Source organism: Protomyctophum parallelum (assembly GCF_964188405.1).
Source record: "Protomyctophum parallelum genome assembly, chromosome: 4".
Taxonomy (NCBI): domain Eukaryota; kingdom Metazoa; phylum Chordata; class Actinopteri; order Myctophiformes; family Myctophidae; genus Protomyctophum; species Protomyctophum parallelum.
In genome coordinates this window covers 41,094,449-41,109,435 of record NC_139700.1, presented here as the reverse complement: position 1 = coordinate 41,109,435, position 14,987 = coordinate 41,094,449, and the positions used below count along the sequence as shown (strand labels likewise).

Sequence of the window (14,987 nt, the reverse complement as noted above, 5' to 3'; positions counted from 1 at the left end):
TGACTATATATATATTATATATATATATATATATATATATATATATATATATTTATAAGCAAACATTTTTTATCTCAAATCTTTGCTTCTGAGAGTCCATGGATCAAAATCTTTTGATCTTTTGAGTTGAGACCAAATACATTCATACACTTTTTCAAAACTGATTTAGAAGACATTTATGAGAACCGGCCTCAGGTCTTAATGGGCTAATAAAGTCAACCCCTAATCTGGATGTCTGTCTGCATTATTCATGGTGCTCAGTGCTGCGTGCGTGCGTGCGTGCGTGCGTGCGCGTTGTGATCCATTAGGCCGTGGGGAGAAGAACCATTTGAACACATCACACATTTCCGAGAATGTTGGAAATTTCCCTTTTCCCTCTGTCCACAAAAACAAAGCAGTATATTATGGCCTCCAGCCCAGCACTATTGACCATTAGGATGGTCTCTGCAAACCGGACTTGTTCCAGGATTGCCCAATAGCCTCTCTTAAAGGTCATATACAGTAGAGGCCACCAGATCTGGGTAGATAAAAGACTGCGGGTCGATATGTGTGCATGCCTCGCCATTCACCCCAGTCCCATTTAAACGGTATAAAACGATGGGAAAAAAAATAAAAATAAAATAGAATTAAGTAAAAGTGGCAATACCACAATGTAGAAATACAATATTAGTTAAAACAAGTAAAAGTCCATCAAATGGCATCAAAATATACTTCAATCATATTATTTGATTGTAATTATTAATGCATTAATGTGCTCATATATGCCTGATTTGTATTATTGTATGTACTGCTATGCATACTGTACCTATAATAATAGTACAGTAAATGGTAACAAGTTCAATAATTGCAGTGTAGTAAAAAAGTAATATTTGCCTCTGAGATGTCAAAGTATTTATATCAAAAAAATATAAATACTTAAGTAAAGTAAAAGTATAGTTTGCGTCACGGCTCTGTCTCATTTCATTCATTCCCTGCAAGCATGAATTATGAATAATAAATTATTTGCCAACTACTGTATAGGGAATGGAATGAAATGAACCCCCATAAGAGAATCATGAGAACAGAGCCCGTTCCAAACAGATGGAGAGCAGCTGATCAGGAAATAATTGTCCTGAACTAGATCCACAGGCCTTCGCATCGTTGTTGATCTGTCTATAGTGATTATGATGCAGTGTTGATTTGTCCACTAAAATTATGACGAAAAATGTTCGTCGACTAAATTTTTTCACTGAGTCACAACTCAGAATATGAAGAAGATCGATGCCTTTCACAACCGATGCCTCAGGAACATCTGCCGAATCTTCTGGCCTGAGAGGATATCTAACGTAGAGCTACACCGGATGACCAAGTGCAACGGCTTAGTCGTGATGGAGATCAAACACTGCAGATTCCGATGGCTGGGGCCATGTGTTCAGTATGGCACAGGATCGTATACCTATAAAGGTCGCTCTAGCATGGACTCCTGTAGGGAAAAGGAAGAAAGGTCGGCCCGAAATAACCTGGCGCCGAACTGTGGTATCTGAGCTGAAGGAGATGAACCTCACATGGGGTGAGGCACAACATGCAGCACAAGACAGGTCCCGATGGAGGAAGATCGTTAAGGCCTTATGTCCCACCTGGGACGAAGAGGATTAAGTAAGTAAGTAAGTAAGTAAGCTATGATGACTAAAATTAAGGGACTAGTTGAGAAGAAATCCAGGAAAACTAAAAGACAAGTAATTTTATGTTTGGTTGTGCTCGGGTATTTGCTTTGAAAATAGCAAATCTACAAACTCACAACGCCTCGTGCTATGACGGGTTGTGATGCTTGTATATTGTCTATTTTCAGCATGCAACCAAGTGTAAAATCATCCATTATGCCAACCGCCAAAACACATTTCAGTATCAACTATAGATTTAGTTGACTAAAATATTATCATATTTAGTCGACTATAAAACTACACTAAAACTAAAACATTTCAGATGACAAAAATGTGACTAAAACTAAATACAATTTTAGTCAAACGACTATGACTGAAACTAAATAAAAATGTGCTGTCAAAATCAACACTGTGATAATGTCTGTGATACACAATGTACAGTCTGGTGATTGTGAGCAGGATGTCATTGGACTGACTCTGTTCTGGTCCAGTAAGAAATGCCATGCACACCCGATCGGGGTGGTGAGAGTTTGGCTTTTGTGAAATTGATCACTGCCTCCAGCGAAATGCTGTGTGTGTGATGTTGTTCTATGTTGATGGTTCGTTACATGGAAACATACAGTTTAGTCTGGGTTAAAGCTACCCTTGGGGAAGGTTACATGCACACAAAAAGTATTCCTGAGAAATATCAAACCCCTCTTAACTGTCTGATGGTCGCCGCACGCATGCACGCACGCACGCACACGCACACACACACACACACACAATGGACTTACAATGTATTTTGAAGTCTTTATACTGCCTGTCTTCAATGGCCACCACATACAGAGCCGCGCGGTCTGGAAACATTAGTCCACCTGGTTTCTGCTCGACAAACGAGAGAGGCAGCTCCGTGTGTAATTGTGATCATAAAACATCTACTGTGCATAACCACATAGGTACAGTACATGAACGTGTCATTTCTCATCTGTGTGCCTTAGTTGTGAGACAAACCACATGCGAGTTCAAGTCACGGCCATCTTGTTACCACACAACAGAACCCTGAGTATTCATTTAGCTCTGAAATAAGTGGGAAATATTTTTTACACCTTCCGAATGAAATTGCTTTACACCAATTAAAATGTCATGCAATATTGACACAAACATGCACACACACACACACACACACACACACACACACACACACACACACACACTCACACTCACACTCACACTCACACTCACACTCACACTCACACTCTCTCACACACACACACACACACACACACACACACACACACACACACACACACACACACACACATTCACACATACACACACAGAAAGCTACACAGTATACTGTACCAGCCATTTGTCCCTGGCAAAGATGACGGTGTTGAGCATAGATTCGTAGAACAGGCAGTAACCCATCCACTCCGATATGATGATGTCAACCTTCTCCACAGGAAGCTCCACCTCCTCCACCTTGCCTCTGAAGATAGTGATCACTGCAAAACACCAGAGCATTTTCATATCAAGGCCCATTATTTATTGGGCATTTGAGCCGCACAGACCACCATTTGATGTTGATGAGATTTAGCCTCTCTAAACGAAATAATATTTTGTTAATGTTGGATAAGATGTCCACAATTCCATGCTGTATTGATGTTGGTACCATTAGGAGAGATAACAGGCAAACGTTGATCAAAGTAACAATTATTTTACATTCTCTATTGTGTAGACTTATTTTAAAATGCAGATGTTTAACAATAATTTAACTCTTGAGAGTGTTACAGGTCCATTTGATTTCATTTTACGCTCTCAAGAGTTGAAGATCTATTTTGTGGACCACCTGGAACCCCCTCAAGGCCCACTAGTGGAACAATGGCCTTAGCACGCTCATAGGTCTGACCTGTGTGCAGGTCAGGGGCATCATCAACTGGGGTCTTCATGGCAAGTGCCACCCCCTATAGTGTTCATTTTAACCACAAGTTCAAGTTATTTTTATGCATATTTTCCCAAACTCTGAACATTCTTTGCGGATTAGTGTCATTCCAGATCAATGCTCAATCCATGCCCGTCCATCTACTGTACATGTGACATGCATGGTGGTTGGTGGGACACATGTATATTAAACACTTAACTGTCAACCTGACATCCCTGTTCTTGGCATGTCATTATTGGCAAACATGTTCTCTTCCCCCCCATTCCCTCCAACATTGTAGATATACAAGCTCTGTAGATCATAGATCCACTATTTGTTAAATTTTGGAAATGGGGCTGAATGTGCGAATGTGTGTACAAACTGTACATGATTGTACACACAAAACGTATGTCCTGCCTGCTGTGATTGTGAATAAATACTTCTTTTCACCAGATAAAAAGCGCACATGGCACTAAAACTGTAGGGCTTGTCTACTCACTCGAAGGATGTGCTAAGTTACTGTAAATCTGTTATTATTATGTAATAAAATATATTATGAGCTCCAGAATGAAATGAGTGAGTAATGCTGTAATGAGCAGGTGGCCCATTGGCCCATCACTTGAATGTACGCCAACTGCAACTCTCCACATCCATCTGGGCTCATCTGCATGCACATGACCTCATAGGCTTGTGCTGTACTGTATGTGCATGCGTGCGTGAAGATGTAGCTACATACAGTATGCATGTTGTGGTTCTTATATGAAATCAGAGCAGCTGGGATCTGTGCACAGTACAGGAGCAGCTCCTCCCCACCGTCCCTATTTTTGGTCAGGTCAATATAGGCAGATTTTCTAAATATATCTTTGAGTGGTGCAACCACTCCAAGGAACAGCAATGTCCGTGTCTATGTGTGGTTAACCTATGTGTCCGCCTATGTATTGGTTAATGAGCATATAATGAGTACCAGCTGCTAATGAGAGAGAGAGAGAAGAGGAGGAGGGGAGGGGGGGGGGGGGGGGGGGGGGAGAGAGAGAGAGGGGAGTTGCAACACTCGGTTCACACATTTTTATTTATTTAAGAAAAATAAAAATAAATAGTTGCTCTGGGCCCTGGAAAACAAGTAAGTGTTGATCAAATACATTTTCGGATACTGCAGTTTGTATTTCTCGGCTTCAAATGTTTTCAAAAACGCTCTTGAGCACAATGTTTAACTTTGAATGACATTGTGTGTTTGTTTACAGGGCTAGAGGAAGAAATAGAGTCCGCAACACTGGTAGAAAAAACTCAGCTCCACTGGTTTATTGATTCAACGTTTCGATCACTGGGATCTTCTTCAGGAATGAAGGATTCCTGAAGAAGGACCCAGTGACCCAGTGATTCCCCCGGTTCACAGAAGTCATTTCTCTATGGAGAATAACATGGGGTGATCTTAAAATCGTTTCATATTAGCATTGTGGTCCAAAAATAAACAAGCTGTCTCTGCGTTATTGTCAGGGAGGTGTCTCTGTATCAGTCACTCATATACTGTACAGTATGATACAGTCGGTTTCTAGCGAAAATGTAACTAATTCAGCAGCAGTAACAATAGCTATTTTCTCTCAGTCAGTTGATTGATTGAACGCAGTTCCTATGAGGCGATCTAAAATCCCCCTATGGGGATTACAATGCAAATAAAAAGTACATGATGATTTGCGCCCTCTACCGATATTGACGTCAGACTTCGGTGCTCTTATTACCTCAATATTGTACAGTACTTGACTTGAGTAAATGTATTTGGTTAGTTGCTCCTGGTTAGCATGACATTGACTTATGACCCAGGCTGTGTTCTATGGTACCTGACACACCACAGAAAACATCCTAGTGACGCTCTAGTCAATTTCAGCTGGCATACTTGATATGCATGGGCTTACAGATACAGACATGCATTTTGCTGACATTGTGCTAGCCTACAGTATATTGTAGGTATTGTTATTGTTTTTTTTTTATAGATGCCATGGCAGTGGGGTGGCAGTCAGTCAATTTGTTTTTACATTTGCATGGATGTTGTTGCAAAAATCAACGCTTGTGGACATGGTTCGCGTCAGTTCCAAAAAAAACACAAACAAACAAAACAGCTTATATACCGGGAGGTTTGCGACCCAAAGAGTCACAAAGAGGTTTACTTTGTGTGAAACACCACTTTCTGCTCTTCCTACAGTTTCCCCTCTTCCCAACCTTCCTTCTTTATCCTCTATATAGCAATAGTTCCCAAAGTAAGGTCTGCGGGGACCCCCAGTGCAGGGTTCTTGAGGGGGTTCCAGGCCCCCCCCCCCCCCCATCCCCAATGAATAGTTAAGCTTACACCATTATGACGTGAGTTTCAATGTTATTTGTTACTTTATAGTCTGGAACAAATTACATCAGGGGTGTGTGTGTGTGTGTGTGTGTGTGTGTGTGTGTGTGTGTGTGTGTGTGTGTGTGTGTGTGTGTGTGTGTGTGTGTGTGTGTGTGTGTGTGTGTGTGTGTGTGTGTGTGTGTGTGTGTGTGTGTGTGTGTGAGGGTGTGTGTGTGAGGGTGTGTGTGTGTGTGTGTGTGTGTGTAAAAAAAAAAATCAATATGGGGGTTCACAGACAAATACATATTATTGGTAAAGTGTAGTACTCCCATGGGAACGAAGCTGAATCTAATAAAGAGACAGAAGAAGATGAGATACGTGAAAATCTCCACTGAGTCATTGTGGGACGTTTGTCAGGGGGAGAAAGAAACAAGAGATGATAACATAGTCATATGTGCGTGCGTGCGTGCATTTTGCAGTTCTTACCGCTGTCCAGATAGTTGGACTTAATGATCCTCTCTGAGTACTCTGAGATACTGGAACACTCGATCTGTACAGAGCAAACACACCCACCACCACCATGCAAATGTCAGCTTGACATAAACCACCATCTGTACTTCGAGCCATAGGTGATAGGACGGTGTCGCGTACAAAATATGACTAGAACGCGACACTGCTACACGGCAGAGAATAAATTAGGCATAGAGAAGATTGTTGTGAATTGAATAGATCGTGTAAATGAGAGGGAAAGCCATCAGAACACACCATTCAACATTGCATATTATGCATTCACGCCTGTCCTGGTTATCTGTCGAACACAATGCTTTGTAGTCTCCTCATATTCTTCAGAAACATAAATCAATATCGATATCGATTATTTTTGCAAACAGTTATTAATATCATGCAACACACACCATTATTACACTAGGAATGCCAGCCTTGATCATTTATCACTTCCTGCTCCAAGAAATAATCTCCCCAAATTGTGTATGGAACATTCTGACATTTATAGCAAAAGTTCTCAAAGTAAAGTAAGGGCAGGGTTCTTGAGGGGGGTTCCAAGGGGTCCCCCCATCCCCAATGAATAGTTAAGCTTACACCATTATGACGCAAGTTTCACTGTTATCTTTATATTCTGGAACAAATTACATCAGATGAAATCATGCTTAACGTTTAAGAATGTTCATAGATTTCTGTCCCGCAGGGATTATGAAATTGATGTCTGTGCCTGTGGCCTATTGCAGATCATATAGGGGGTTCTTGAATTTGAAAAAGTTGTTCTACAACACTGGTTCTCAATGTGAGGTCTGGTGGACTTGAGGCAGTCCTTGAAGTGGTTCTAGGGGTCCCCAGCAAAACAAGCTCTTTTTCTTTTTTCCACCTATCTGAATGTGTCACGATGCAACTGTTGACAAATCTTCTCTTATGGGTCCCTGGTAAGAAATCACACCCCTGTGAACTGAGTGGTGCAACTCCCCTCTCTCAGCACATGTGTGTGTGCGTGTGTGTGTGCGTGTGTGTGTGCGTGCGCGTGTGCGTGTGTGCATGCGTGCGTGCGTGCGTGCGTGTGTGCGTGGCAAGAGATAATGTTGGCCTGTATCCTCTATTTCTGTTCTATGTTGTGATGATTCTAATTTGGTTGGTAGGCCTATACAGCTTATATTATCGTGTTTCAATAAAAATAATCCCAGCTTGTTTCTTTGGCATGCACGATAAGTTGTCTGTTTATGTTATTGAGTTGATGTTAGCAAGCTGTTTTAGAGGTTGTAACAATGAGGACAGCCTTATTAGTGCTCTCTATCTTGCTCTCACATTCTCTAATGGCACAGACAAGAATACCAACCATCCATCAGGCTGAATTTCTCCTTTGATCATTTCATTTTACTTTTAGGAGTTTAGTAGCATCCCTGTATGCCTTTTTGTCCCCATATTTATGTTTTTTGTTTGTCAGGTGAAACCTGGCATATAACAGTTCATGAAATGTAAGCGACCTATAGTCATCAATGGGAGTCTGACCCCATGCCGCCTAAGCCTATACTGAAACGTTGCCTAAGCCAATGGGAGTCTGCAACCACTCGTGTAGCCAATCACGTAGTAGCGACTATTGTAGGTCGCTACTACGTTGGCTGCCTAGGACCTAGTTGGCTGCCCCGCACCGCAGAAGTCTGGCAACGTCGCACCGCAGCCACTCTAAGACCGCAGCTCGAAGCGACAACAGCTGCTAATGTTATGAGCGAATTAACTGAACTGGACAGCAGGAAAGCCACAACAAAACACAGTGATTGAACCACGAACAGAACGTCGGAAACAAATGCAAACAACGGCTGCAAGGTGGTGACACAGAAACATACACGTTACTAAAATAATAATTATAAATATGTTCCCTTACTTAAAGTAAGTGTTCACACTCACTGAAATTTTGACACCCAGAGAAATAAGCAACCATGGGTCTATAAGCGACTAATAAACACATGAGCCCTTTAGTTTAAACCTATACACATCAGCTGTTTTCAAAATAAATCCTTGGAAAAAGGTGAAACATTTGAAATATTTTTGAAATAGTTTAACAACACAAATCTGGTATGGCATCCCAGGCACAAATTGTTTTCAGATGGGGATATACGCCTATACAATCAAATATTAATTTGGTGGGTCCTTGGCATGTAAGTGTTTGTGAACCACTGGTTTAAACAACATTTAGGAAACAAGCCCAAATAAACAACTATACACTTTAGAAACAAGCACCCCCCCCCCCCCAAAAAAAAAAAAAGCAACCCGCAACTACCAATATTTACAAGCAACTCTGGACAGGGGTTGATGGCAAGGCACCACTGATTAGCCTCATGGCGGTGTTGAGCACAACATCAATAGAGGCTGTATGGCTGCTGTGACTCATACTCCGCCGTGGAGTATGCCAGGGCAAGGGTGGACACTCACATGATTGACACCTTTAACCTGCAGCTTTAGTTGGAAATAGCCTGATAGATCTACACTGGCCACGCGGCATCCTGGAATGCCTGCTGAGAGACCCTAGGGTGTCATGACATAAATGTTTAAGCAGATGGTCAACAACCGACTATAGAAAGAGCATGCAGCTTGCACTTAATTAAAACTGTCCCATAAATGCTCACACAACATTAAGCATGGGCACCGTCCACAGTCTGCGATGCTAAAGTCCCACTCTGCCTTTGCACACCAATCTCCCAATATGGCAGTTAAACAGTGCCTCAGTATCGAAATTGTCGAGTAAGGTTCAAGTTTCAAGGTCAGGGATTATCCTTAAGTTTTGACACTGGCCAATGGCCCTTTTGGATTCTATTGCCAGAGAAGTCTTCGCTTCTTTACAGGCATTTCAGTGGAGTATTATCATGATCGCTTGTTATAGAACTATATGTCTGACACTGACAGAATGACGTTCTGCTGGAGAGACTTGGACCGAGGCCCGGAGCTCTCAGGCCAGGTATCTCATTTGGAAGTTTCAGCAACCAGAGTCTGTGACTCAAACTGTGTGACTCGAGAGAGAAACCCCCTCTGGCAATTCAATGTTAATCATTTCCTAAAGTGAAGAATGGCGACGTGCCGAAAAAAGCTCCACCTGGTTATCGCAATCCACCTGGTCCACACACACACACACACACACACACACACACACACACACACACTCACACTCACACTCACACTCACACTCACACTCACACACACACACACATGCCCCAGAGTGGATAATAGCTTCTTGCTCCACAACATGGCATCTGGGGGAGCTGAAATATACCTGTCCACATCACAGCTTGAGAGGACACAGTCCTTTACCTCCAATCTGTCAAACCAGGGGTGACTCGAGGTAACCATTATGACATGAGGCCTATTCACAAAATCTTTAGTAAATCCTACATTCCCCCAAAATGATATGTATTTGGATGTGGACCCACGTCTCAAAATATCTTAGTTTCAGAGACCCCCAGAATAGAAGATTTGTGTTACCTCTCTCTACAAATGGTCGCCTTAAAAATATATGTATATTCAAAAATTTACACAGATTTGCACAAAGATTTTTCAAAACAAGCTCATAGCATGACCGGCATGAAGTGACACACTATGAGCTTGTATACAGTATCTGCTATTTTGAACAGCCAAAGAAATCTAAAATAACACAGATGATTTCCAGGCTTTAACAGTTTGACTGTTTTTTACGATTAACCCGCATTTTAATCAACCCCCCTTCACTGCCGAGATTGTTGTATTACCTTTAGAGCACACGCTGAATTATTTGGGCTTTTAATCCGCGAAAATCGAGCGAAAATAGCTCCCCCCGTTTGTTATGAACGATCGAACCACCCGCCATCTTGCTACACCGAGAAGAGGCAGCACAGGACCCGCCTCCATGAGGCGTTGAACCCAATGCGTTTGCATTGGCCTCAATTTCCCAGAAGCCCTAGCAGCTCACAGCATGTGACGATTTCCGGTTCATTGTCAACACGAAATGCACCTCCTCTCTTCCTAAGCGGCGAAAAAGAAATTTATTTTTTTTGTTTACATTACGGCGGATTAAACACATAAAACAAAAGTCGCGTAAGTCTTTTATGGCAGCGACATTAACCTGGAGTAATCCATTCGCGGCACGGAAACTGTTAATGGGTTATGTTCACAATGTTATATTATTTGACATTTTGCCAATCTTTGACCAGTTTTTAATAGTTTGTTGATTACTTTTGATGCAGAAATTGTCTTTTTCTTGTCTTTCATTCTTTCTTTATTTTTAAGGGGCGCTAACCCCAATGCATGGCTTTCTGAAATGTTTCCATGTGACAGCCAAGTCCATGGACTTTTAGTGTTTAGCCTTATTAAAAATAACCGTTTGCCAGCCAAGTCCATAGACTTTAATGTTTGTTTAGGGCAGTTATGATGAAATTATTTTGCCAGGCATGTCTATGGATTTTAATGTCTGTTTAGTGAAGTAAACAACATAAGACGTTATCTGGCTGCTATAAATTCAGTGGGCGTAATCTCCTCTTTTCTTGTGATAACATTATAACCCACTCTGAGGTGAAGTCTTTGGCCTTACTGAGGTTAATGTTGGACCCAAAAAGAGTGGATTCAGCGAGCGAGCCATGTGCAGATTTTTCCTAGATGTAATGAGAGTTTGTTATCAGCGAGCCATGTGCATTTGATAGTTTGTTATCAGTGAGCCATGTGCAGATTTTACCATGGTGTAATGAGAGATTGTTATCGGCGAGCCATTGCAGATTTGACCAAGCTCGGAGCTAAGGGCTTTTTCAACTTGCAATTTGTTCTTGTCCGAGACTAGGAAAGCCGAGTCGTCTGTTCAAAGCAAAGATAACAGAGACCACCAAACCAACAATACCTTAAATCAAAAACCAATAAAAAAATCTGAAAAAGTACCTTCAGTAACTAACCTGCCTATGTCAAGGATTTACAAAAAAAAAAAAAGGTTAAAGACCGGACGTGCCCCCCATGATGGTCTTCATCAGAGTCAGGTCAAAACGTTACATTATTTGTTGCGACTGTAGGTCGCAGATTACTATGAAAACCTGCAGAACCCGTCCGTCAATCCGTCGATCAGTCAGTCACACCTCCATATATGGTTGTCAGTTCATCATGCCTTGTGACATCATGCCTTGTGACACCTCAAAGCACCATATATGTGACACGCTCCATATATGGCCGTCTCCATATAGCGTATGAAGATCATGACACTGACCTCATTAAACCCTGGATAGCCATACATGGAGAAGACTGGATCATCACCTAGATCTATGGAGCCGACCAGCAACTCTACATCTGACCTCAAACTTCAAACCCTTAGATATCCATATATGGAGCTGACCTGTTCTGACGTTCCATAATGTTAATCCTTCCCCACCCGTCCTTCCTCTTCGATGTCTCCCTTTTAACTGATACCTGTCCATTCAAACTCTAGACGGGCCCGCCCCAAAGTTATTAGTGCAGCCAGGGACAAATTAGTGGGGCCGTGGCCCAGGGGCCCTTGGCTCTCAGGGGCCCTTCAGGGAAATTGGACCGTAAGGTACTAGGATTGACGCCCTGAAAAGGGCTCCTGGGGCCCTTCATTGGCCATTGATTTTGTTAAATTTAGGTCAAAAAGATGATAAAAACACGGAAAAACACAAAAGAATTGCGCGCACGCACGCTATGGGGGCCCTGCAAAAATTAACGGCCCAGGGGCCCTCGGGGGGTTAATCCGTCCCTGAGTGCAGCTGCAGCCGGCAGTCGGCGAAAACTACAGGCCCGAAAATGAAGGCCCGGCCCTACCGGGGCCCTCATCAAACCCTGTACACTCAAGACACTGCCCTTACTGGTACTAGCACCTGAATAAAAGGCTTAAGCTGTATGAGCTGCTCCAGTGTCGTCTCCCTGTTCCTGTGATGCACTGCACTAGCCGTTTCAGGCTTGTACTCGATTACTTTATTTGAAAACATTAAGAAAAAGGTTACTTTGCAGATGTATAGTTATAATTATTACAAAACATAGGCTACATAAACCACTTAAGCCCTATTGTAGATTTTTTTACATTTTGAAAATGTTGACATTTACTTTGTTACTGTAAGTATACTGTGATGCAAATACTTTTACTCAAGTGAAATTTTAATACAGGACGTTTACTTGTAAAGGTGTGTTCAGACCTTAGAGCAGGGGTCCTCAACTAGAAATGATGAAGGTCCACAAATATCTTTTTGAATAAGACAGAGGTCCGGTCCCATGCGCGGCGTCCATCGGAGAGCGGGCTCTATGCCCGTCTAGTATGGTCAAGCCAAGCTTATACAAATCAGATCCCCTTCCACCCAACTAATAATGGGGTGCAGAGTGCAGGCCCGGAGTGGAACTCCAAATCAGGCCTGGAGTTATACGCCCTGGCAGGCCACACTGTGCGCGCGTAGCGCGCGCCAGAATTTTGGGGGCCCTTGGGGGACATTTTGGGGGCCTTTACAGCAATTTCACATGAGAAATGTATACCATCTGATGTTATTTATATTATTAACTTCTTTGGTCCGCAAAGAGGTGGTCCGCGGTCCGCCAGTTGAAAACCCTGCCTTAGAGTATATGAATAGAGACGGCACCCAGAGGAAACCCTGAGGCGAAATGGACATAGTGGCCGACTTTGGTATTGCAGCGTGGACCCAAACACATGCCATCTCTATTCATATATACTCGAAGGTTCAGACCTGGATGGTTAGAGCGGCGCGATTACATACAAAGTCAATGCAAAGACGAGAACGAGTTGCGCGAGCGCCACAAACGGGTGCAGCGCGACCTGGCGCAGCACAAACGGGACGAACCGAGGCGAATATTTAAATTCAAGTTAACAGATGACTTTTATGTTGTGTCTGTCTTACCCCGTACACGTGCTTGGCACCCGCCTTGGCGGCGAACATGGCCAGGATCCCGGTGCCGCTGCCCACGTCCAGCACTATCTTGTCCTTGAAGGCGTGCTTGTTGTGATACATGGAGTTCCTGTAGGTCAGCGTCCTCACCTCGTCCTTCAGCATCTCCTGGCGGGCACAGTGACAGATGGCTGCACCGCTTTCGCTTTTGCACCTTCTTTGTTTTGTTTTGTTTTGTTTTGTTTTGTTTTGTTGTGTAGTGACATAATATCATGGAGCTACATCATGGCGACTGGCGTGAGTGAATGAGGCTCTTTTTTGACCACTACCGTCGTTATTCTGGGAATAACGTTTGTTTTTTTTGCCAAATGTTTGCTCCCCAGAATAGGGATGCTATATGGTTCTCACGTACAACGTAAGCTTCTCCACTTTTCCGTGTCTCTCACCCCCAGAGTGGCAGCTTATGTGGCTAAGTCAAGCATTTTCAGAGAACTGAAATAATGGAAATGAATGGCGCTTAAGGCTTTTCCACAAACTGTTGTTTGTGTCATGAATACATCAACACAAAACTGTGGATAAAGGCATCGATCTGTATGAGGCATCATCTACGTGCCGTGCTTCTCAACCTTTTCTGGAACAGGGGCCCCTTGAAACTCTCAAAAGGTTGAGAAACACTGACCTCTCTTATGAATAGTTTACTTTGGACACAGGAAATGATGGCCGTGAGGAAACAACCGGACTAGACCTACCTCGTGGATGCCGAAGTGGGCGTAAGAGTCAAAGTAGTAGTCTCTGGATGTCATCTCCTCCTCGGAGACGAACTTGGCCATCTTTCCTCGCCCAGGGCAGCTGCTGGGCAGGCTGGCAACATGGGGGGTGTGAGGCGGGTATGGTGGGCGTCGAGGGGCACAGTGGACGGAGGGCACAGGCTTAGGCAGCGGAGTGGGTTGTGCCAACTGGGAGGGGATGTTGCGTATTGGCTGTGGCTGCTGTTGCTGGACAGGGGTGAATGAGGTAGGTAGGGAGGGAGGGAGCAAAGGAAAGGGGCAGGAAGGATCAGGTATGAGCAGTGAGTGTTACAGAGGCAGGGGTTGAAATCCCGTAAGAGGCGGCGACGTGTTGAGCTTGTAGGTCTGCTATTTTCGGGGCGCAACCCAGCAGTCTTTAGCTAGTGGAGATGCGTTGTACGACATGGATTTCTAAACAAATTAGTTCAACGCAAAGTACTGTGTTCAAGTTCAGGAGACTTCGGTAAAAAAAGCAATTATCCTGAATGGTGCTTCCGGCATGGCATGGCATGGCATGGAAAGGAGTTGCATTTGCATTTCTTTCAGCGTAGTAAATGCTGCATTCGTGGTCTGGAGAGGGCAGTTGTTTTACAGACGGGTAAAAAGGCAGGGGCTGAAGCCCCCTTTGACGTCTATGTGTGCACGTCCCTGGTAAGGATGGAAGGAGGGAACAAAGAGGGGTATTTCATTAAAGGACCACTTCACCACTTTTCAACCTATCTTCATATAATTGGTCCTCACTAATAATCATGATAAAATTGCACGATGTTTTTCTACTCAGTCTGTGTCTCATAGGAGGGCTGTGGGCAGTTTAGAAACCGTCCTCCAGTGACATCATCATTAGGCAGACTTTTTTTTTAAACATTTTATTTTTCAAAGATGTTTAGATTTTCATTATCATGAGAACGATGGCTTCCATTTTCGCATTGCAACTTTTCAGGAATAGAAAGCCTACAGTGTCTATTAGCTTGGATTCCCTATCGA

General features: G+C 43.2%; 1 protein-coding gene across 4 annotated transcripts in view; it reads right to left on the bottom strand.

Annotated features, from left to right (window-relative positions):
* Window positions 1-14,987, bottom strand: part of LOC310857904 (protein arginine N-methyltransferase 8-B) — a gene marked incomplete at both ends in the record, with an annotated part of 32,678 nt that overhangs the window by 12,821 nt on the left and 4,870 nt on the right. Inside the window, 5 exons of one of the 4 annotated variants that reach the window (XM_083763883.1) lie at window positions 2,417-2,504; window positions 2,985-3,127; window positions 6,344-6,407; window positions 13,228-13,383; window positions 13,965-14,210. In XM_083763883.1, the coding sequence (XP_083620009.1) occupies window positions 2,417-2,504; window positions 2,985-3,127; window positions 6,344-6,407; window positions 13,228-13,383; window positions 13,965-14,210 (697 nt within the window). The remainder of the gene's footprint in view (window positions 1-2,416; window positions 2,505-2,984; window positions 3,128-6,343; window positions 6,408-13,227; window positions 13,384-13,964; window positions 14,211-14,987) is intronic. The other 3 variants (XM_083763884.1, XM_083763885.1, XM_083763886.1) reach the window with 3 other exon arrangements.